Source organism: Scophthalmus maximus, chromosome 16, assembly GCF_022379125.1.
Source record: "Scophthalmus maximus strain ysfricsl-2021 chromosome 16, ASM2237912v1, whole genome shotgun sequence".
Classification (NCBI taxonomy): domain Eukaryota; kingdom Metazoa; phylum Chordata; class Actinopteri; order Pleuronectiformes; family Scophthalmidae; genus Scophthalmus; species Scophthalmus maximus.
Window position 1 is genome coordinate 16772094 of NC_061530.1, and position 24754 is coordinate 16796847.

The 24754-nt window shown below is 44.6% G+C and overlaps 1 protein-coding gene, 1 long non-coding RNA gene and 1 other non-coding gene across 3 annotated transcripts; 1 reads left to right on the plus strand and 2 right to left on the minus strand.

Annotated features, from left to right (window-relative positions):
- Positions 1-5097: 5097 nt before the first annotated feature.
- Positions 5098-14159, minus strand: trim8b (tripartite motif containing 8b). The gene is made up of 5 exons (XM_035611689.2): positions 12752-14159; positions 8129-8224; positions 7724-7989; positions 7476-7591; positions 5098-7358 (listed from the first exon to the last, which is right to left on the minus strand). Exons 1-5 carry the CDS (start codon positions 13355-13357, stop codon positions 6664-6666), a joined length of 1779 nt encoding a protein of 592 aa, XP_035467582.1. The 5' UTR covers positions 13358-14159; the 3' UTR covers positions 5098-6663.
- LOC118287006 lies at positions 13920-23195 on the plus strand. Its single transcript, XR_004785558.2, has 2 exons — positions 13920-14062; positions 14154-23195. It is a non-coding gene; the product is annotated as an uncharacterized LOC118287006 (long non-coding RNA).
- Positions 18854-18967, minus strand: LOC118288162. The gene has a single exon (XR_004785819.1). It is a non-coding gene; the product is annotated as a U5 spliceosomal RNA (small nuclear RNA).
- Positions 23196-24754: the final 1559 nt, after the last annotated feature.

Here is a 24754-nt window from a genome sequence, read left to right on the forward strand (position 1 = left end):
GTTCACTCCGATCATGCAGGGATGGGGGATGGGGGGTGGTGTTGTGTGTGTGTGTGTTAATCTAACCAGGCTCTGGTAGTCACACATCCGTAGCAGGTGGAGTCAGCTGTTCATGACAGCAGCCAAGCCTGTGGAGAGGCCTCTGTTGGAGACAGCAGCTGGGGGGGGGTGCAGACCAGCATCGAACTCAGTATTAAAATGTACTGGTGTTCATAATGATGGTTGGGGAGAGAGAGAGAGAGAGAGAGCACTTATGTAATCCCAAAGGAAAATTACAGTGTTACAGCAGCCACCTCACATAAATTACAAAAACAGTGAGGTAGGTTTATAAAAAACATGTAATTAAAGGCTAAGTCCTACACTATATATATGTATATGTATACTATAAACTACAACAGTGAAGTAGTGTTACTGTTTTCTTTTTATTTTTTGGTGCCTTTCTTTTGGCCTTTTTACCTCTGACCCACAAAACATCTTATACATCTTTCTCTTAGAAATGTTTGCAAATAAATACATGAAGTACTGCAGTGTAACACAAGAAAAAAAAGACATTAAACATCCACATAAATAGAAGTAATGTGACTTGAAAACAGCTATGTAGTTACACATGGCCAAAGTGAAAAGGCCACAGTGGCATGCCGACTAAAAACTTAATTTTTTTTCCTCTGAGTGGATCTTGTGCTAAGAATTTAACTTCTAGTGAGGTCAGTTATTAAAGTACAGGCTCAATACATAGAACAGTTTAGTTTTCTTGCCTCAGGAACACACTGTGTCATTTCATCAACGATGCAAAAAACCATTTGACAGCGCCAGAAAAGATTTATGATTCATATTAAGTATTGTGAGCGTGATATCTTTCCAAGTTGGCTGTAAAGCGAACACGAGTTGCCAGATAGTAACATATTTAAAATAAGACTCGGTTTGTTGTTCTGGCAGGCAGGAGTTTCAGGCAGGTGGTGCTGTATCCTCCTGTCGGGGTGAGGGCCCTCGTGGCCTCGTGGCCTGGGGCCTGGGGCCTGGGGCCTGAGCAGGAGAAACTGCTGCAGTGTCAATCCTTTCTCCCCAGGCAGAACTGACAAAAATATCTGGAATGAACCAAACTCCTCCAGCTCCAGAGGCAAAGACGACTGCAGGTTCACATGAGAGTGAGACTTTCGGTGTCACTGAGTTCACTTTACATAAGTACAAATCACTCCACTTGTATTAACATTTCACATTACCGTACACTTTTTATTCCACGACATATCAGGGGGATATTACACTTTTTACTCCACCGCATCGACGGCCCTGCATACCCAAACAAGTGCTATGGTGAATAAGATCTTCTCAGATTGGAGTTACGGGTTCCACTTGCCCTCTGATAGAGAGTTTGTAATCTGTAATTATTGGCTTTATTGACAGTTAATGCATAATTCATTCATTCCGCAATGACTTTTTTCAATTTTTCAATTTATTTTTCAATTAAATATCTACTTAACTTAAAAGTACTAAACTGATACCTTATTAATTAAAGATTATACCGCAAAACATACTTAATTACATGACTTGGAATGACTTTCTCCCCGCCGTGTGTTCTGTATTTGTTTACTGTGACAGATGAAAAATAATTTTAAGGCTTCTGGAGGCAGCATGGAGTCGTCCTATCTCATGCAGCTGGTTCATCACTGAACTCCAGGCGACTTCCGGGTCGTAATAATTGCCCGAAAGAAGGGATTTGGAGGCGTCACATGTCTCAGAGTGTGTTCCCGCTGTGTAACATCCTATGTGGCTGATTCAGAGGGGCCCCGGAGACTCGCTTAACCGCCTCTTGGTCTTCTTTTCACAAAGCTCGTCATTGTCCGCGCTCTCCTCTCCTCGGAGACAGAATGTTCTCGCACTCTTCCTCGTATGTGGCTCTTGACTCAAGTCACTGTGGAAAAAACGCGGTGCGGCCCGGGATGGGCAGTCGCGTCCGTAAAGACGTGAGCGGCAGTCGGAGGGACAGGTTCGTACGTTTCGGGGGGAAAAGGGCTTGTTTGCTCTCCGGAGGACATGTTGGGTGAAAAGATCGACACAAATCCTGTCTCCAGTTTGACGCTGCAGCTAGCAGCTGGTTAGCATAGTTTAGCAGCAGAGCTAGGCTAATCGGCTGTTCAGCGGGAAATATGCTAGCTTTGAAGCCGTAACCCCCACAAAACCCCATTGTGTTTATGCTGGTTTATGCATATGCTGCAAAAATAAATGAAATAGAAATATATATTTTTAAAAAGTGTCGATTAGAGAACTTAGGAATTCCACGTGATTTGTTTTTACCACAGACAGAAAAATCAAGCTAGCGGCTCCCCCATTTTAGCTAAAAGGCCACTAGCTGTAATTTCAATATAGCGTTCAGACAGACAAGTGGTACCAAGAAAGCAAATAATAAGTGTCGCCCTCAAGAGGTCAACTTTGAATGGGCTTAGCGGGGGCGAGATCGCTTTGTCCGCTGTTCCCAAGAGTTAACGCTCAGTGTCAGTTTGAGCCGACGTGGCACCGTGGGTCAAATGCTACAGCTAGCTGTAGCTCCACCAGATACGACGGCTGCTAACCAACGGCAAAGCTGATGAGTTAACATGTTACGTCTTTGCTAATTCATTCCGGTTTAAAAGGCGCAATTTCATTGTGGAGTTCTCGACAGGACGTTTGCATTTCTATGTCAGAATCATAACATTAGAGATGTTAGCAGGCCAATTCTTTTCATGCTAAGCTAAAGTAGCCAGCCGCTGGCAGCATGCATGCAGGCGCCGCAACATGGGCAGGGCCTTCAGAAAGCCTGAGGTTAAAAGTTCATTTTTGCCAGCATTATTTTTTCCCTATTAGCAATTTTTATGTAATATTTATCATTATTTGCGATGTACATTGAGGTGCCCAAACATAACTAATGACCCTAACACTCACTGATGCACGTGTCACTTGATGACAGCCATTTGTACTTTTTGTATTTTTCATACTGGTATTAGATTTGAGTGCTTTCTCAACTACCTCTGTCAGAATTATTATTATTATTCCTGTAATGAATTAGAGGTTATAGAAGCGTAAAAGATAAAAGGCCAAAGTCTTTTTTAATTTTATTTGCATGTGTTTCGTTGAAACGCTCTAAATGAGAGACACAAAGTTCTGTGGTTGTTTTATCAGTTAGTAAAAACTTTTTTCCCCCTTTCCTGTGTGCGTGTGTGTGTGTGTGTGTGTGTGTGTGTGGTTGTGTGGGCAATTTCAAGAACCAGACAGTGTGTGTTTGTGAGATACATATCTGAGGCGTAGGCGACCAGATTACTGCCTCTTGCTCTCTTCTCATGGATCAGACAGCTGTTCAGCAGCTGTGTGCGCAAGTGTGAGAAAATGTGTGTGTCAGGAGAAAAGGAGGGAGTGTTTGTTAATGTGTGTGTGTGTGTGTGTGTGTGTGTGTGTGTGTTTCGGAGAGCGAAAGATAGAAAAGTAGCCCTGTAATTTATGCTGCACCTCCGACCTCATGGTTCTTGGCTGCCTGTGACTCTGCTGAGGTTTGCTGACGTGAGAAACAAGGCAGCAGATCAGACCTCTGCTTCCACCAGCTCGAGAGGAGGAAGGCGGGGAGGAGGCAATATGGTTCAAATGTTTTGGTTTTATATGTATATTAACCACTGGTTTCGTGTGAGAGATGGCCAACCACAAAAAAACAAACAAATAAAAACTTGAGATTGAAATAGAATTCTTTGGAACCAGAAGCCCTTTGCTGTGTGGTAAGTTTCATTCATAGAACACGATCTTCTTCAGCAGCTGGAAGTGTAGATGTTCTTGTTGTCCACACAAACAAATATCATATCTTCTTTTAAATATTCATCCACGAACCTGAGCTTTAATCACCTAAACTACATTTTAATTCTCAGCCCGATCATCCCTACAGGCTGAGTGGGAGCTGGGTGGGGGAAAGAAGAAGCAATGCAACATCTTAATCAGGCTGAGGGGAGCACGGAAACACACACACACACACCACTCATCTCAAGATTTGTTCTCTCCATCCGGTTTTCTCTCTGCAGGCCTCCACCCACACATACTCATGAGCCCTGTTTGTGCAGGGTGGACACAGAGATATTAAACATTTGGTGTAAATGGGTTTTACCCTTCCCTTAATGTGTCTTTTAAGATGAATAAACACACTGTTAGATGAAATGTCAAACTTGGCAGATCATTTCCATGGTTAAGAAGGAGCAGTAGAGATTGTCTGATACTGTAGGGTTCAAGTGGGTGGATGTCAAGTGGGTGAAGTCATACAAAGAGTAAGGAGATGACTGTACGAAACGGAAAATAAACACTGAGCACAAGTGACGTCTGTGGAAAATATTATAGGATAAGTTTGGTGATATTCGTATGGTTGTTTTTGTAAATAAAGCCCATTTAAACACCAAAACCAAATAATATGGTCCTCAAATTTCCATCCTGATTTGCTGTAGCTTATTCCTGTGACAGAGGTCAAAGGCCATACTGACGATATAACACTACATCAGTTTCATAAAACTTATTTACATTTAACAATGGACTTCAGTTTGCAAGAGGCATTCATGTTTGTTTGGTTTCCACGTCAGCTTTAACTGGGATTTAAAAAAACCTCTTCTATGACGTGAATACATCATAAGGGTCAACAGGAACATGAGGCCACATTATCAATGCAGGCCATTAATAAATATTGATCACAACAAGCCACCCTCAGTTCATAGTCTGATCATGAGACGGTGATACTAAAGTTACACAGTGCAGCAGTGTTCCTATTGGCCGAATGGGAACAGCTGCTCGGTCGAAGTTTAACGCAGGTGAACTTTGGCCCTTGGGATCCACCGCAGCTGGCCGGGGATTGAAGAGAAACATTAACCACTATATATGGATGTATTTGTTGCATGGGTACACAATACACCAAATATGATGAGCTATACTCCTCTTTGAATTGAAATTGAATTGAAATTTTTTAAAAATTACAGTATAGTTTACTTTTCTATAATTATATATATTCAGTAGGAATCAATGGGCTCTGTAACATCACCACGATTATCCTTTTCATGAAAATGAGAAAAGGGGATATCACACAGAGTTGACAGCAGAGACCGGTTTTAAATTTGTCTGTTTATTTGGAACCCTTCTCCAAATCACGTCTGTAATTTTTCCATTTCACAAAATATTTACAAAAAAAGATACTTTTTATGTCGTTGTCGTTTGTTTTCCTCTGTATGTCGACTGTTCCAACAGCTCCTCTTTAGGGATGATGAACAACATTTGCTTACATCTCACAGTCCAGTCTCATTCTTTTAGAAAAAGTTCATGAAAAAAATTCCTCCCACCCTTTTTTTTTTCTCTTTCACACAGTATTTTTTCACTCCACCATTGTTCTTCTTTTTGAGTGCTTTTAGAAGAAAAACAACAACCCCGTCCTTGCATGCTTTCAGCTGCAAACAGGAAGCCAAGAGCTTGTGTGCTTATTGAGAGGAAGTGACATCTTTGCCCTGCAGGAAGTACAATTACAGCATCATCAGATCCTCCAGATGCTTGATTGGTTTGGTCTGTCCAGTCTCGCCTTCTCCTCTAAAATCAAGAGTCTCTCTGGACGAGCGCGGCGCCTACGGTTGTACCAAATAACACAAAGTCATAGTAATTACTAAATGGAAACAGTCTTTGTCAGAAGATTTTTCTGTCCTGTGGGAAGCCTGGCAGCAGGAAGGGAGTGCTAAGAATAAGGGCTGAATTCCCAGAAAACTCTGAGGGGACAGCCGGGCCGTTCGGACGCAGCTCTAGTGTCCTTCTGCGTGTCAGCATCTGTAGTCCAGGCGTAACAAGGCGTCCACAAGTGCATTGTGGGTGTTCCATGGAAGAGCGTTTTTGTGTTCAAGCCGTACAATCCATCCCTGAACTCAGCAAAGAAAACGAAGAAATGCCATGATGATAAGAGAAAAAAAAAGAACAAATCAAGACACACAAACGGACGGCAGTCCCTCGTTAAAGGACTCAATCAAACAAAGTCAGCAGGGCAGAGGAAACTATGACGCTAATAACATAAGGCAACTGACCTCAGTACGACTGGAGGGACGATTATATCAGAGAAACGTGAGGCGCGAAATTCGCAAAGCTCAACTGCATTTTTTCCCTTCAGCCTCAGTGCGAGGCCGTGAAGGTACGACAAGATTTATCTATTCAAAGTTTGTTTTTCTAACAATCCATCTTCCTCCTCCTCCTATAAATAACGGGATGCAGCTCATCCTCTCCTCTCAGGCCTCCTCTTGGTTCTCGCTTCGAGAAGCAAAAACGCTGAGCTGAGTTGTGCCAGAGTGAGAGCGGTCGGCTGTCACGTATAATACACTACATGAAACACTGACCGAAAAAAACATAAACAGAGGAAGAAAAAGTAAAAACACAAAGAGATCGACCCTGCCCCCGAATGTGTGTACATGCTCTAGGTGTGTGTGCGTGTGTGTGTGTGGATATAAGCATTTTATTTTCATGTGTGTATAGTATAACTGCTTTGCATCCCCCCCCCAAGTAAGTTAGTCGGTAATAATGTGCTATTTAGGTGCCTGTCTCTATATCCAAGTGTGTGTGTAGGTGTGTGTGTGTGTGTGTAGGTGAGTGTGTGTGTGTGTGTGTGTGTGTGTGTATGTGTGTGTGTGTGTGTGTACACTCTTGTTAGCTGGTGACATAGTGCTTTGTTGAGGGCTGCCCATACAGCCCGTAGAAATCGGCGTGTCTGTGTGTCTGAGAGGCATCTATCCAGTCCCTCACTGCCAGGCCCTGCATGGACGGACCTCCAGAGGCCAGGCCTGGGGGAGGGGGGTAGTCCTGGGCGCTGACCCAGGGGAAGGAGCCTGAGCGGGTGTAAGGGGGATGGCCGCGGTGGCCCGACACAGAGGGCACTCCGGAGCAGTAGCAGTTATCCATCGTGCACACCAGGATCTTGCGGCCGCCGTACTGCGGCAGCACCGCCTGCTGGGAGGCGTGCGAGGAGCCGCTGCCCCCGGGGGCAAAGTGCGAAGAGCCGAACACGGAGCCCGAGTGGTGGTTGGCCAGCGAGCCACTCCCACTTCCTGTCCCGCCGCCCTCGCCGATGTGAGGTGGGCCGCAGGGGCCGAGTGGCTGCTGATTGGTGGACTGGCCCTCTCCAGAGGCAGAACTGGAGCCCAGGTAGGGCTGCTTGGCTAGCGCCGAGGAAGAGGAGGACGAAGAGGAGTCCTTGAAACCCGGAGCAGCGTTCTTTCCGACGCTCCCGTTTCCCTCTGGAAAGGCAGTGGAATGTTTCCGTTTCTCCGCTCCAGCACCGGAGCTCTGACCGCTGGGATACGCAGGAACGGACTGCAGGAAGGTGGAGGGAGGGGTAAGGGGAGCTGAGAGAGAGAGACAAGGTGTGGAATAAGAGATTAAATTGGTAATTAAAATAAAAACACATTCATTACCGTCATGGCCTGCATTAAAAACGTTTTCCAGTGCATTTGACCTCCTACCTTCCAGCGTTCTCTTCAAGCTCTTCTCTCTTTTTGAGATTTCAGAAAGGAATAGTTTAGAGTTAAGATTCCCGACTTTGTATGGAGGGAGACTGCTGCCCACACACGCCTGAGACCTGCAGCCAAGAGACAAGCAAATTTCAACATAAGACGTCTGCTCGGAAAAACACCACCTGCATTCCACAGAACAACAGACAAAAAGAACCAAACAGATTTTTTAAAAAAGGTCAGTTTTATGAATCTCTCACCTGTCTGTGAGGATTTTAACGGGTTTGGTGTTTTTCATGAAGCTCAGCTCCTCGGCCTTACTGAAGGCTGTGTGGATGGAGCTCAGCAGCTTCTGGGCCTCGTGGCGCTGCTCCCCCAGAGTCAGAACCTGGGCGGCGTTCTCCTGGCAGAACCGAGCCTGAGCCCGGTCCAGGGCCTCCAGTGTCCGACCGAGGTCCTCCTCCATGAGCTGGTGCATTCGCTGGTACTGCAGGCGGACCTCCTCCTTCAGCTCACACACCCTGTCCTGCGGGGTAACAAACACGGACGCACATACATGAATCCACCCAGAATTCATCTTGCATTATGTAACGCCATGTAGAGTGTCTCCAAATATGTGTCTTTGCGTTTACGCCCGTGGGCAAGGCGGGGGAGCAGAGACATACCTCCACTACACACTTGTCTGAGTCGAGTTTGCAGAGCTGCTCTTCGATCTCCTGCACTCGTTCCTCCACGCGCTCCTGCTGCCTCAACAGGCTTTGCTGTGAGGGGAAAAAAGACAAGAGAAGAAGAAAGAGAGAAACTCGTGAGCGTTTTGTGAAGTTGTGTGACCTCGCTTAGCTGCTAACATCCCCTCCCCACGCCGGAGATATGAGGATCCGCGAGCCGGCTAATTTAGTCTCCATCCAACACACAATCCCTGTGGGGGAGGTGGGAGGGGGATGCTGTCATAGCAACCAACAGCTATTTTGTGTTTTTAGTGAGTGAGGACTAATGTGGTGGGGGGGAGGCAGAGAAAGCTCCGGCAGCAGCTCTCCCCCCCTCGGTGCACCTCCCCTCCTCTGTGCCACGCATGTATTCACCGGGGCGGACGCTGCTCTCTGAGCTGTGGCAACGTTGTGGCAACAACACTTGTTATTTTTGGGAGGATGATGATGATGATGATGATGATGATGGCGTGTGAACAACAGCCAAGGCGGAAGATGCCCGTCAGACTCAGCCGGCGGCCGGAATTAATGGTCCCCCTCCTATGAGATCGTCAATCCTTTATGTCGCTCACTTCACATCTGAGAGTAAAGGACGTCATTAGCAGTGCTTCGCTAATCCTTCATCTTATTAATATTTAACGTGAGATGTGAACAATGCTGGCTAGTCATACTGATTAAATGGTACAGAGCAAAAATGATGTGTTAATGTGTATGATCCAGATTTTTCTCTCTCTCTCTCTCCGTGTAATCCTGCTTTGAGTTAAATGCTAACATTAGCATGCTCACACGGTAACAATGAGGATGCTAACATGCTGATGCTAAGCAAGTGTAACGTTTTCCATGTTCTCCATTTTGTAGTTTGGTTTGAGCGCATGCTAATGTGCTAATCAGCACCACAGTAAATCTCAGGCTGATAGCAACGTCAATATTCGTGCAGGAAGGTGGAAAGCAAAAGTAGGACTGACTGTTAAAGATTAATCCATTATTGATCATTCAACCAATTACTTTCTACGGTGATGTCTTCAAAGGGTTTGTTCTGACCAACCAACGGTCACAACCCAAATATATTTAATCCAAAATCATACATGATAAACAAAAGAGTTTAATATGCACGTCTGTACCATATATTCAAGGCAATCCATCCGACAGACATTTGACTCCAAAACTAAAAACCCTCATTCGGTGCTAGTGTATGAATAGTCAGGGGATGACCAAAGTCAGGCGGATTCATCCTCTAGGGACCATGAACGTCTGCAAACAATTCTGTGCCAATCCATTTCACAGTTGTTCCGAGACTGTTCCATTTCGGACCAACGTGGTGGAACGGGCAAACCGACAGCTGCTCGCTTGGTTTATGAATGGGATCTGTCATTAATACCACAAGTCAATAATCAGTTGTTTTTCACGGGGGTGGAGGTCTTATCACATACCATCATCATCATCATCATCATCATCCTCATGGCAATCCAATCATGCCAACCACACAGCAGCTGATTTTATCATTAGTTCCCAGTGTGATCAGCTGCTGTTAGAGCCTGATAGGAATGAAAAACCTGCGTACTCCTGGGCCTCAGTGGCACATGTTTGGGAACCACTGCCCTAGATATCTGTCGCGCACGCACGCACGCACGCACGCACGCACGCACGCACGCACGCACGCACGCGGTTGGCATGGTTAGATCCAGGACTGTGACCTGGTTGTGCTGATTGATTGAGTTAGGCGCTGAGCAGAAGCCAGGGGAAAAAAACAGGGTCGAAGGAGGCAGAGCTTCCCAGACAGTGGGGTTTGCGTGGGATGGGGGCAAAGGAAATGTATGGGATACCTTTGGGGGAGGAGAGGGAGAGGGGGGAGGGGATATTAAGCTTGGAGGGTGCTCTTTAGCTGTCATTTCACCGCAGCCTCTTTTCCATCAGAGCCACCAGAGCAGGGGCCAGAGGGAAGGTCGGGCCTTGCCGAGGGGGGGGGGGGTCGGGCGCGCTGGTGGATGGTGTGAGCGGGTGAGGTGAATTAGGTGGGAGGAGGGGGAACGGACGGAAGTGAAGAGCCGGAGAGTGGCTGTAAGGTGTGTGTGTGTGTGTGTGTATAGAGGGGGTGGGTCGACCAATTCCATTGTCACGGTCAACATGGAGGATGCATTAGAAGTCATCACCATGACAAAAACCTCAAACACGTTTATGGATTAGAGTTAATGTGACTAGAAAAAAAAATCAATGTCGCTGTGTTAATAACACTATCAAACAATCTCAAAATGGATGCCGTAGAATGTTTTGAACACGACACATTCTGTTAATTCAATTTTTTTTCATGTCACCCAATCGGCTGATTTCGGCTTCTCACATCTCATGTGATTTTATGCTTTGTAGTTTTGGGCCGTTGGTCGGGATGTGGTTGGTTATAAAAGGCATGTTTCACCATTGTGAAATAACAATCAGATAAACATATGATGAAGAGAAATTGATGGTTGCGTCCATGCCTTTTTTTTTTTAAGACTTGTGTGTGTCCGTCCATGTAATGTCGTCACACATCTCTGCCTTTTCTGTGCTGCATTTTCTTGTCATTTAATTGGCCGACATTTCTCTGTGATGAGCGTATAACAAAGTGCTTAGAGGCAAGTCTCGCCACTTGTCAGCCATTTTGCCTAACGCCCCCCGGGGCAGTTATTTCAGGGTAACAAAACCACTAGGCTCCCGTCTAAACCAATGAGGAGAGATCGTTGCATAAAAACTACATGTGCAGAATCACCAGTTAAATCTGATGAAATTAAAAAGCCTTAAAGGGTTAAATGACAAATGTGAGACTTAATGTCTGATGTTTGAATAAATACAATTGATGCAACACATCTACTTCTTCCTCTGCACGTCATCAGCTTATTCTCTCGTCTACCTCGACTATGCGTTCGGTACGTTTCCCGGTTCGGCGGACGATTGGCTGTTTCAGGGGAGGGGGTGGGACAGCTTTGGTGTTCGGTGGTCTACTCTATTCGGGATTCTTTAAGTGGTTTGTCTCCAACCATAAAGTCTCTGGCTAGTATTAACCCTGCTAAATTATTGCTCTGGCTTTAGTTGCCATAACGTGTTTTGCTCATTTTTCCCCCACAGTAAAATATCTGACTCAATGTGACTCGTGTCATGGTCCCACATTCTTTTACACACACACATACATATATACATATATATATATATATATATATATATATATATATATATATATATATACACACATTCAAGGGACTCTTATCCTATGTGTTTATGCCAAACGTGTTAGTATGATGTAATGTGACATTACCTCAGATTTTTCAAAAGATATTACTACCGACGGCTGCATCAGGGTCAGAGATCCAGAACTAAACCAGGCTCTACTTATTGCCCAGCCCGATTATAGATAATGTTGTAAAAAGCCATAGATGTGGAGGATTTTGATAATGCAGCTTTTATATATTTGGGCCGGTCCCACCCTGTGCACCAGGTGTCTGATTAACTAATCATAAAAGCTGAGTCATAGCATTGCCAACGGGAAACACACCCTTCCGTGACACGGTCGACACATAAACAGGGTGATGGGGTGAACTGTGTGAATCAGTCGGAAGTGGAGCCCTTCACGGTTCAACCTCTGACTAAACGTCTGACAAAAAAATACCTAAAAGGAGGGTGGGGGTGGTTGGGAAATTCTGCTTCTGCTCGATCTGACAACAGAAAGCACCAAAACCCCCAAGGAACACAAGAGGTTAATTTTAAAAAGAAAAGTAGACTGCAGAATCAAATGACGAATCACTTTAATCCCCCTTCCTCTAGCTTCACCCCCCCCCACCCCCCTTCACAACTGGCGATCCCTGAGCTAGGATGCACCTGTGCTGGGGAGATAAGGCCCTATGAGGGCCCCTCATTGTTCCACCCTCGACTGCATTGTTTGTCATTCCAACAGATGAGAACGGGGGTTGGAGTGGATCACAACTGAAAAAATGCACCGAGATAGACTAACACAGGCGCTGAAACACACAATCAAAACGCAATTGTCTCCTGAAATGCTGTTTTTGATCGAGTGTGGTGATTTAGTCAAGAGAGAAAAGATGCTGAAAGCTTTGTTCACAAAAATAGCCTCCACTTTACGTCTTAAAAGTGGAAAAGGGAGGAGGGTAAAATATGTCCTTTGTTCCAGTTGACGATTGCCTGACGAATAAACTTTTCCTCACCGACTTGTGTGACGCTACGAATTCACAACTTTCAGTATCCCGAGTAAATTATCGCATATAAGGCTGGATACTACTGATTAATCGACCGATTATATTCTCGATTGATCAATTGATGGCGTAGTCTTTAGAACATAAGTTAATAGAAAGAAATGCTTCCATCACAGTTTCCTGGGGACCAACGTGACGTCGCAGAACATCCTGTTTTGTTTGACCACCAGTCCAAAACCAAAAAATAGTTAGTTAATCATGAGAGAGGATGAAGAAAAACAGAAAATATTCACATCACAAGCTGGAAACAGAGAATTTTTGCTACTTTTGCTAGCGACCACCACACCCCGAGCAGCAACAAGAAAATGCATGAATTATGTGCACAATATTGAATTCCTCTTACTCGGATGTCGTTGCGTCTCAGCTCCACGTCGGTGACGGCGTGGCTGTGGCTGGGGTTGCAGCGGGCGAAGCAGCAGTACTGGCACACGGCCGTCTGCTCGGCTTCGCAGTGGTACAGCCGGTACTCGTCGTGCTGCGGGCAGGTCCAGGCCTTCACCGCCTCTGCCTCCACCAGCAGGTGCCCCAGGGCGGAGCACGGCTGCTGCAGGTGTGTCTGGACGTGGGACTGGCAGCACGGGGCGTTGCAGCGCAGGCAGACCTTCACCGCGGGCAGCGGCGGGCCCCGGCGGCACAGGATGCACTGCAGCGCCGGCGTGGTGGCCTTCTCCACGCTCAGGGCGTTGTACTTCTCCACGATGTTGGACAGTTTGTGGTTCTTCTCCAGGCTGGGCTTCTGCGTGTAAGCATGATTGCACTCGGGGCAGCGGGCCAGCGAGGAGTCTTTGGCCCAGGCCTCGCTGATGCAGCCCCGGCAGAAGTTGTGCTTACAGGGCAGCTGGATGGGATCTGAGAACACGTGCAGGCAGATGGGGCAGATGAGCTCCTCCTCGAAACAGTTCCTCCACGTCTCAGCCATGTCAGAGGCCATCATGGTGCAGGCAGGCATACACTAACTTGCCCCACACACCCCCACCCAACTTCTTCCACACCTCTAGGCCTCACGGGAAAACCTGACACTCAAAAAAATGTGAGTCTTGAGAAAAGATCCTGAAAGATCAGACCGTGTACGAACCCTTGTGACCAAATCGCGCGACGTCTCCCTGACAAATGACTGAGTATTGCTTATTGCTGCAGCATGAAGGCAAATTACAGTAGAAGGGACCAGAGAAGGCCTCGGGGGCGAGGGTGACAACACCTTGGTGATGTCAACACACACACACACACACACACACACACACACACACAGCAGGAGCTGACGTTATACAGATTACAGTAACTGGAGCTCTAATTTACTCTAAATCACACTCACTCACTCACACACACACACACTCACACTGGGCCTGCTTTCACTTTAACTGTTCCTGTGTGTGTGTGTGTGGGGGGTGTGTTATATGCCTACAGGAAGCGGAACGCCTGTCAATCACAGGTAAACTGTGAAATGCGAACAAGGCACAGAGAACTAAACGTCCACACGACTGCTCGTCACGACCACGAGGTGGATCGATCTCGACGTGAATAATGAAGACACTTGATCCGGTTCCGCTGCTTCCTGCTCGGGCCCTCTTGTAAAACCTTCACAGCCTCCTCCACTTCCAACACCGGACTGTGAGCCACACACGACGCATGAGCCCCTCGAAGTCCACACCCTGATGTATTTATCCACGCGCAACAACAACACAAAAATGAATATTTTAAACAATAAAACCTGAATCAGTTTTTTTTTTTTTTCTTTTTCAAATCAGGAGCTCAAGGACGCGTGAATCCCCTCGGAGGATAATCAGGCTTTTGTCCGCCGGATCACAAGAAAGTGGCCGAGGATCCTCCGCCGGCGGTTTAATGACACACACGGGGACAGGAAACACTGGCGCACACAGGTCAGAGCCTCCGCCGCTCGGGCTCCCTCAGTCCGACGTTAGAGCAACAGAAAAAACAACCACGCAGGCGACGTATGCGAACACCGCCTCGCGATGTGGCACCGCTCGCATATCTGTACACGAGGCCTCGGCCCTGTCGTCGCTCGCCGCCGGGTTCCGCTGTCGAACGAACAAAGGCCTCGTAATCTCATTAAACAGCAGAATCATACCGGGCCCATCGCGTCCGGGCCGCTCACTGCATAGTTGATCGCTTTTTAATAGTCGAACGCGGCCCCCCTGCGCACCAAACAAAGGTTGTTGGGGTGGTGTTTTTTTTAAAACGGTCCGCAGGAATGTTGGCCGAGCCTTCTGGTTCCCCACCTCCGACACATCTATCGAATATCTTTAGTGTACTTGTTTTGCTTTTTTTTTTTTTTTTTTTTTTAGCTATGGCCTCCGTCTTCGTTAGTATTCACTTTACACCCGATTCAACCGTGTCGTCGCCTCCTCAGCCCTTCGCCGACAACATATTTTTTTCTTCTTTCCACTTCCTTATCTCGGTTAAATCGTCGTAAATTAGCTCCGACGTCACCTCACCATTTTCTACCGCCGCTCAGGTGCAGACAAAACGCTCCGTCGTCGCCGCCTATTCCCGAACAAGGACGGTCGAAGCTAATGGAGCCTGTGGTCATTATTATTTATTAAATATATATATATATATAAAGCGGCCATGTTTATGTATTCAAGTGATAAAAAATTTACAAAAATACACCCTGCTAATCTTAAAGGGGACGTTCGCCTTTTCTGTCCTTGTTGGGGCTAGCTGTCATCAGCCATCTTGTAAATCCTCATTTAAGAAGAAGAAGAAGAAGAAAAAAAGGAGATATCCGCCGAGGAGAGGCTGCTTTCTCGGCTTCTCTTCTCGATAGCTGACCTACGCAGGCACGTCAACGCAGTGAACAATAAAAACACGTCTTTTTAAAAATCAAAAAAATAAAACACGGCGTCGTAGATCCAAAGCAGCGGGCTTGACTTGACGTTATTTTCTTGTCTTTTTTGTTTGTGTTGCGGCCTGATCCGGTCGGTGTGTCCCGGTGAGAGTCGACTCCCGTGGCTCATAAAAATCCAACACGGTTGTGAATAATAATTCGTGTTCTCTCTCTCTCTCTCTCTCCCCCCCACCTCCTTTCTTTCTCTGTCTCTGTCGGTCAGGCTCTGGAGAGAGGAGGAATGCAGGCGAGCTGGACTGGACCGCTCACCACAGGCAAGACGGGCAGCGTCACACGGCACATCCGGTTCTCGTTTTTCAAAATAAAACACCGTTTTACACATATCTTTAGGTTAGGAAATAGTGTGGCCATCACGGGCGTAGCACTGGGGGGGGGGGGCAGACTACCCAGGGCCAAGGGTAGTGTTTTTTAAGCAATTAGTGTCATAACATAAATAAAAAAAATTGCTGAATACATTGGTCGAGAGACTGAACTATGTATCTCAAAAACATAGTGGAGTTTCTCTGAGGTTCTCCCTCTCACACCTAACAAAAGGCGCAAAATGGTGTAGTGCGCCCATCACGACTCAGCTCGATAATCTGTTAGCTAATCTACTCACTGATGACTGGGTCCAAGAAGAGAGACGAGAAAACAAACCAAGGTAAAACATCTGTAAATTAATTTTCAAAAGAAATTAATGAACAGTCAGCTAGCAGCTTTCAAAAGAAAGGTGGCTAGCTATTAGCAAACTCCTACTACGACAGCTAGCTAGCAGCTACCTAGCTGAGATCAACACAGCTGCTAGTGCTAGTTAGCTTACTGTAACTTTTACCACCTGAATGCAGTAAAAGTGAGCTAGCTAGCTGTTAGCAAACTCCTACTACGACAGCTAGCTAGCAGCTACCTAGCTGAGATCGACACAGCTGCTAGTGCTAGTTAGCTTACTGTAACTTTTACCACCTGAATACAGTAAAAGTGAGCTAGCTAGCTGTTAGCAAACTCCTACTACGACAGCTAGCTAGCAGCTACCTAGCTGAGATCGACACAGCTGCTAGTGCTAGTTAGCTTACTGTAACTTTTACCACCTGAATACAGTAAAAGTGAGCTAGCTAGTTACGATTAGAACACAGTATCATAAATGAATCAGCATCATAGCTGCTGGGGCCCCACAGAAACTGCTCATGTATAGGGCCTAGAATTTGGTGCTACACCCCTGAGTATGGCCATTACAGTGTATGAAATAAGCTGGAGTGTCATGGTGAGGGGGATATTTGAAGGAAACACCCAGGGCCTTAACATGCATGGAGGGATTATGAAAAAGTGTGTCTTTTTGTTGTGCCTTTGTGGTTGTTTTGTCCTGGTGGTTTTGAGTCCACTCGTGGTTGTGAGTCCATGTGACGTTGTGAGTCTCTCTTGTCATTTGGAGTCCTTGTGCTCAGTTTGTGCATCTTTTAAATCCGGGGCATTTCGGTCGTTTTGTGTCAATGTGGTCTTTTTGTGTCGTTGTGGTAGTTTGCAGTCGTTGTGGTTGTGTTGGCTCTCTGGTCGCTCTGTTGTGTCACTGAGGTCGTGTTGAGTCTCTGCGGTTGTCTTGTGTCTCTGTTGCCGTTGTGCGGATGTGACAATGGATACATAAAAAGCAGAAGGTGGTCCACTGAGGTTGCATATGTACGAAACCCCTGATATTGGTGTGCAGCACCACTGGTTACGAGTCCTCCGTCAAAACATAGGCTACTTTGAATTGCCAGAGGGAAAAGCACTTATGATGTAGAGTGATATAGTATCAGTTATGTAATGTTACTGGGAGGCAGTTTGGTGCTGGGAATGATGAGGAGACCAAAACCATGAGCCAGATGAGGCAGAAGAATAACTGTTTGGACTTTGTTAATAAATAACTTTCAGTACAACAATAGGATATAAACTCCTTTCACTTGTAATATTATACAAACTCATACTAATCAATGCAGATTCAAGGAGAATTTAGAGATTTCCTACTGGTTGGTTCGAGTGTGCTCTGCATACTTTGTAGGAAAACAATGGCTTTTGACTCAGATATGACCCTCCATGTCAACATACTTTCAAAAAAAATGCCATGATTGTTTTTTTTTTTTAATTGGAAGCTTTATTTTGAAGCTTGACGCGCAGAGCTTCCTGTATAATTCAGACTGTCTCCGTCGGACCTGACGCACTTTTCTCGGCAACATCACCCCCCTCCCCCATCTCCTCCTCCTACTCCCCCCCCCCCCTCCTGCCGGATCAACGCTATGGCCGTCACGTGACCTGTCACACAACTGATGTGTGTCACGTTTTAACCGGGAGGAGCTGAGGGATGAACCTGGGAGGAAGGGCCGGGATTCATACTTAAAGGGCTTACTGCATCTGTTAATGGCCCGGGCCGCTCATCATGTTCCTGTGGGACAACACACAGAGTGTGTGTGTGTGTGTGTGTGTGTGTGTGTGTGTGTGTGTGTGTGTGTGTTTTGCAGGAAAATATAACTGTAATAATCCTGTCATATTCCCTCTGACGTTAAAGGAGCAATCTGTAGACATAAGCCTGCAGTATATTAATACTGGTCAGGGATTGGATTTATCACTTTTATGATCAAAACAGTTACTAACGAGATAAAAGGAAGCGAGCTAGAAATAAATAAGAGCTTCCCGGAATCCCGAATAAATAAACATACATTACCACAAAATGTACTTTAAGTGTGAAAAACTAAGTTAAATAAAGTGCTCATTATAAAGACGTTGCTTAAATTATTAGTTGACCAACAGGAAAATTATTTAATAAAACACAATAAAATAGTTAGATAGATATAGACATTTGCCCCATTGCCGATGGTGCTTTTTCGTCTATTTTTTTAAACTCTAAATTGAACCATAATTTACTAAATGAATATCATGTGGTATTAAATTAGACTTGAAACTAGAGATTGATCTGTAAAGTCCCCAGGAAAATGTTTACAGGAAGTGAGAGTCTTTCACAAAAAGGCTTCTGGAGAAACTGACTTATTTTTGCATCCCTTTGCCGCGCCCTCTGCTGGTCATTCCAGAAGATACAGGCTTTAGGCACTTCCGCATTGGCTTCACGTTCCGGACACAGTAGGTTTTTTTTCTTTTTTCTTCTCATATCTTTATTGTGTACCAACCAAAACAGCCTGATACAATCTTTTTTAACTTATAAATGAAGAATAAAACGACTGAGAATTTCAAATAATTGAATTAAATATATTATATCGTATATATAGTTAAAATTATACAATAAAATAAAATAGAGGTCTGATCAGGAATGGAAAAGTGCAAGTTCTCATTGACAATTGACAAAGGCTTGTTTGGATTTTTGCACTTTTGAAAGTTGTTTTTTTTAATAAAACAGTTTTAAATAAATAAATAAATAAAGGTTTAGAGCCAGTAAATCCACATCTGTGGTCTATTTATCTATATCTCCATCAAATTCACAGGCACCCGCTCATATGTTGAACCTACAGTAATGCAACTCTTCTGTCGACCATAGAATATGACCCCTAGTTTCATACATCGAGACTAAAACTTACAGTATTGTTGTCTTTCGATTTTTATTCATTTTTCACAGGTACAGGAAGCCCCGCTTGCGCAGGGCATCAAAAAATTGGGTAAAACTCTTATTGTTCCTCTCCACGGAAATCTTTAGTAAAAGGCGAAAGATTTATACGATCTGAAGAGAAACAAGAGTGATCTGACTTCATTCTGAAGTATCGAGTTAAATGAAGGACGACGGCACAACTTTAGGTGCCGGTTTACAAAGTCACTCCACCACAATTAGTACGACTTGTGTGATATAACATTAAAATACCGTGTTGTTGTGAACTCTGACGACTTTTGATGCGAAAATCGTGCTATTATTTTCGGTTTTAGTTCCTTTATTTTGCGGCGCAGTGCATGCTGGGAGTTGGGTTTTCTCTCGAAGCACGTTTTTGTAAAGTTGCCTCGCTGTCGTATCGTAAAATGTAACGGTGGAATGAACTCTACGTTAAGAGGCGCTGCTGCTTCGACTGACGGTTTTATTTCCTGTTGTATTAATGTCCAACAGTTTAAATAAATACTGTTAACGTTCCAATGTCTCCGCCCCCTCACACACACACGTCTTCTAAGTCCTGCTGCAACATGCAGAACCACGCCCCATGTGGTGATGATGGTGACTGCAGATTCCACACATGATTATCACTGGTTAGAATAAACTAAGAAAAAATAATAGTTAAAAAAACCAAAAACATATTGTGGTGTCGGGGCCACGTCCTGAATTTATGATAAATGAATAAATGAATATTCTCCATTACAAGTCAAAGCCCTGCATTGACAGTGTAAGTAAAGATAAAGTATATAAGTTTAAGTACTTCAAAATTACCTTTGATACTATATATGATGTCATTACATACTCACAGTTTTTTATTACTGTAGTTATTTGATACGTTTATAACTATTTTATATTCGACTGCACAAATATATATATATATATATATATATATATATATACACACACATATATATACATATATTTTGTGTATTAGAAAGAGCTAAAATACACAAGGGTCAATGGCAGTGGTCACTCCATAGTGGACCAAAAGCAGAAAGGCACACGTAAAAAATGTTTCAATCGGTAAATAAACAAGTCACAACAATATTTTTTTGTAATATTTCGATTTGTTTTAACTGAAAATCCACATCTTCGGTTGATTCTATTATTTTATGTCCATTCTAAGTTGTATTCACTTGTACCCCATCATAAATCTAAATCCCCCCCACTGATATTTCTATTGGGGATTTCTATCCGTGCTTTCACCGTTAGGGCCCCTCGTCTTTGGAACTACCTGCCTGATGAGGTAAGGCTCTCAGACTCTGAAAAGAACTTAAAGCAGATGTTTGAATTAAATATTTAAATTTAATTTTTTTGTTGTTTGTTTAATATGCAAGGAAAATGTGGCAAACCAACGTAAGCCTGGCTGAGTGAGTTAGGTTGTGACCCTTACAATATTACAGAGAAACCAGATTTAGTTGTAGGTGAGAGAAGAGAAATGGGGGAGAGAGGAGAGGTGAGTGGAAAAGGAGGGTAAGGAATAAAGAGGGGGTGAGAGGAGAGAGAGACCAGGAACAGATGTGTCACTGTCGTCTTTAACAAGAATGACACAATGTCAGACTGATTCTTATGATGCCAATAATGCTACTAAAACTTATAGATGTAATGATGTTGTCAATGATAATGATGGCACCGGTTAATATTAGCATTAAGTATTATATCAAATAGAATTGTTTTTTTAAGAATACATGAGGAAACTGGAGAACCCGGCGTAAACCCTCACATCATCACAACATAAATTATCTCAAGGTAGATCTGGAGTCAGAGATGCGTTCAGAAAGAGTACAGAGAGAGAGAGAGAGAGAGAGAGGGAGGGAGAGAGAGAGAGAGAGAGAGAGAGAGAGAGAGAGAGGAATAATACAAACTACGGAGAGAGAAAACCAAGTTAGTTAGATGTGTTAGTGACAGAAAGGGAAATGTTGTAACAGTGTCAGCTGTTGTGTCAAAGACCCTGAAAGAGTCGGATTCTGTTCCAGGTTAAAGTCTGTTGCTTTTTGTGGAATCTCCTCCTGCACCTCGGTCACCATGGGTTTTGGAGCCGGGGGAACATTCGTGGGGGACTGCAGCTTGTCAAGATCACGCAAAAGTTTCCCAAGAGTCGAAACAGGCTTGAAGATTTCCGCTACGACGTTCATCCCTAGCACACCATATTGGGTGCTACAACAGTCCTCGTCCTCAACTATCAACACTGCCCTCCCCATGAATTCAAAGTCTCCATTTTGAAAATCTAGCACTACATACCCTTGAGTTGGGGTTTTGAGCCCATTGGCTGCTTTAACTTTACGAAAGGGTATTTCAGTTTTGTCTCTCATTTGAATATCCTTAAAGCTTTTTCGGAAAAGGGAGTGATTAAGAAGAGTTACTGGAGAACCTGTATCCAGCATAAACGGGATTTTAACCCCATTTACCACCATTTCCACCATTGTATAGGGACCTACAAAAGAGGGCTTACTAGGGACATTCTTTACATCAGCGGTCAGTCTTCCTGCAGTGGCTGGGGCCGTTGAACACTTTGGCTTCTTCCATCTCTGTGGTTTCCTCAGTCCCAGAAAGTGTCGGATCCTCTTCCAGGTTAAATCCTTTTGCTTTGTGGGGATCTCCTCAGGGACCTCCTTCTGCATGGGTTTGGGATCAGGGGAGGCATGTGTGTGGATCTCCTCAGGTTCCTCAGTCTCCATGGGTTTGGGATCAGGGAGGGCATTCGTAAGGGACTGCAGATTGTCAAGCTCACACTCAAGGTTGTCAACACTAGAAACAGATTTCCAGATTTCTAATATGACATTCATCCCTAGCAAACCATAACGGGTGCCAAAGCAGTCATTCTTAACTATCAACACTCCTTTCCCCATAATTTCAATGTCCCCAGCCTGAAAATCTAGCACCACATACCCTTGGTATGGGACTGTGAGCCCATTGGCTGCTTTAATTTTGAGCCAGGGTATTTCAGTTCTGTCTCTCATTTGAATATCCTTAAAGCTTTTACGGAAAAGGGAGTGGCTAAGAAGAGTTACTTTGGCACCTGTATCCAGTATAAATGGGATTTTAACCCCATTTACCACCATTTCCAGGCGTGGACAGTTGCCTAAAAAGGAGTGCCCATCAGGCACATCTTGCACGTTACTGGTCAGTCGCCCTTCAGTTGCCGGGGAGGTCGGTATCCCACCATGTTGGCACGTCATCGTAGGCAGGTTGTTAACCCGCTGCTTCATGGTGAGCCTATCAGCTTCATACCTTTGGCTGTCCTCTTGGTATGAGGTGCTGCTGGGTGCAGGGTCCTTTGACTTCTCCCATCTCTGTGGTCTCCTTAATCCCTGAAAGTGTTTGACTCTTTCCCAGGATGAATCCTTTTGCTTTGTGGGAATCTCCTCAGACACTTCATTCTGCATAGGTTTGGGATCAGGGGAACCATTTGTGGTGATCTCCCGCTTCTCAAGCTCACGCCGTAGGTGGTCCGGCCTCTGCCTCACTGTGAGGATATTGACTTCATACCTTGGGCAGTCCTCTTGGTTAGACGTTCCAACTTTCTCCTGTTCTTTTTGGAGAATCTGCTTTTCCCCCCTCTCCGCCTGAAACTCCTCCACCATCTTTTGACCGACAGCGTCCTGTTTAACCCCTCAGGTTTTTTGTGACACACTGTCTGTTTTCACTGTCAAGTTCACTGAATTTTGTCAGTTGTACACAATGTAGTTTTATAAACACAGCTCATCAAAAGTCCTTCATGCGGCTCATCTGAACCTTTGTTCTCTTTACTGTTTTTCTTTATTTTGGGAATGGTGTAGAATGTTTTGGTAGTATCAGGATTTAAGTAATTTAGATGTGTTAAGTTGTAAGTCGCTGAGCAGATGAGAAGTTCCTTTTATGCGTCCCACAAAAGGGTCGTTTGTCTTATCAGATCAAAAATGTTTTCTTCCTCATGATGTTTTGTCAAAAGGTGGAAGGGTTTGAATGATTTTACTGGAGAGCTGCAGTCCCACATACACATGAGAGTTGATGATGTCACAATGGTGGATGGAATCCTTTTGAAGTTGGCTTTGATCTTAAAGATTCCACTTTTTCTTCTCATCTAAATCACAGACTGACATTTCAAATGTAAACATTCAATTGTAAAACGTGAAAAGTTGTCACTCTCAACACTGAAAACAGGTTTAAAGGTTTATTGATCTCAAATTGACGGACAGGCCAAACAGAACGGTTTCACACTGCAGTTGTTTGTTTTTTATTAATATGAGCTGAAAATCACAAAATGCACATTTTCTAGTAAAAGTTACGCTCCTCATTGACAAATTTACAAAAACCTGGATTAAAAATCAAGGATTCACAAAAAAAAAAGTCAAACTAGTGCACCAGGTTTTAGATAACAAATTCTTTATGTATTCTTTCTTAATATTAAATTTCCTTTTTACATATTTATTTCTAAGCAATAACAGTACCGACACTTGATGTAATGATGTTGTCAATGATGAAAAACTAAGTAAGTGACATGTAGTAGTAACATAAATACATTAGGAAAAGTCAGATCAGTTTCAGTTGTGGTGTTGAGGGTCATTTGGCTTCCTCCATCTCTGATTTCATCGGTCCCAGAAAGTGTCGGAACCTGAATCATTTGGCTTTGTGTGGATCTCCTCAGGGACCTCGTTGTGCATGGGTTTGGGATCAGGGGGGGCTATTCTGAAGGGACTGCAGCTTGTCAAGATCACGCAAAAGTTTCTCAAGAGTAGAAACCGGCTTCAAAATGTCTGATAAGACATTCATCCCTAGCACACCACGTTGGGTGCGACAACAGTCCTCATCCTTAACTATCAACACTGCTTTCCCCATAATTTCAATACCTCCAATCTGAAAATCTAGCACTACATACCCTTGGTATGGGATTTCGAGCCCGTTGGCTGCTTCAAGTTTAAGCCAGGTTATGTCAGATATGTCCTTCATTTGAATATCCTGAAAGCTTTGTTGGAAAAGGGAGTGGCTAAGAAGAGTTACTGGAGAACCGGTATCCAGCATAAATGGAATTCTAACCCTGTTTACCACCATTTCCACCATTGGATGGAAACCTACAAAAGAGGGCTTATCAGGGACATTCTTTGCATCACTGGCTAGTGGCCCTGCAGTGGCCGAGGAGAACAAAAACGTACGGGTTTTACATGTCGTGGTGGGCAGGATGTCAACACACTGTCTCATGCTGGGCCTCTGACCTTCATACCCTTGGTTATCCTCTTGGTATGAGGTGCTGCTGGCTGCAGGGTCCTTTGGCTTCTCCCATCTCTGTGGTTTCCTCAGTCCCAGAAAGTGTCGGACCCTCTTCCAGGTTGAATCCTTTCGCTTTGTGAGGTGCTCCTCAGGGACCTCAGTCTCCACGTGTTTGGGATCAGGGAGAGCATTCGTAAGGGACTGCAGATTGTCAAGCTCACCTTCAAGGTTGTCAACACTAGAAACAAACTTCCAGATTTCTGATATGACATTCATCCCTAGCAAACCATATTGGGTGCCGAAGCAGACATCCTTAACTATCAAGACTCCTTTCCCCTTCAATTCAATGTCTCCAATCTGAAAATCTAGCACTACATACCCTTGGAATGGTAAAGTGAGTCCATTGCTTCCTCTAATTTTAAGCCAGGGTATTTCAGTTGTGTCTCTCAATTGAATATCGTTAAAGCTTGTTCGGAAAAGGGAGTAGCTAAGAAGAGTTACTTTAGCACCTGTATCCAGCATAAACAGGATTTTGACCCCATTTACCAACATTTCCAGGCGTGGACAATAGTGTCTAAAAGAGGACTTATCAGGGATGTCCTGTATGTTACTGATCAGTTGTCCTGCAGTGGCTTGGGAGTTCGAAAGCCTGTTGGGTTGGCACAACATCGTGGGCAGGTTGTGAACCTGGTGTGTCAAGG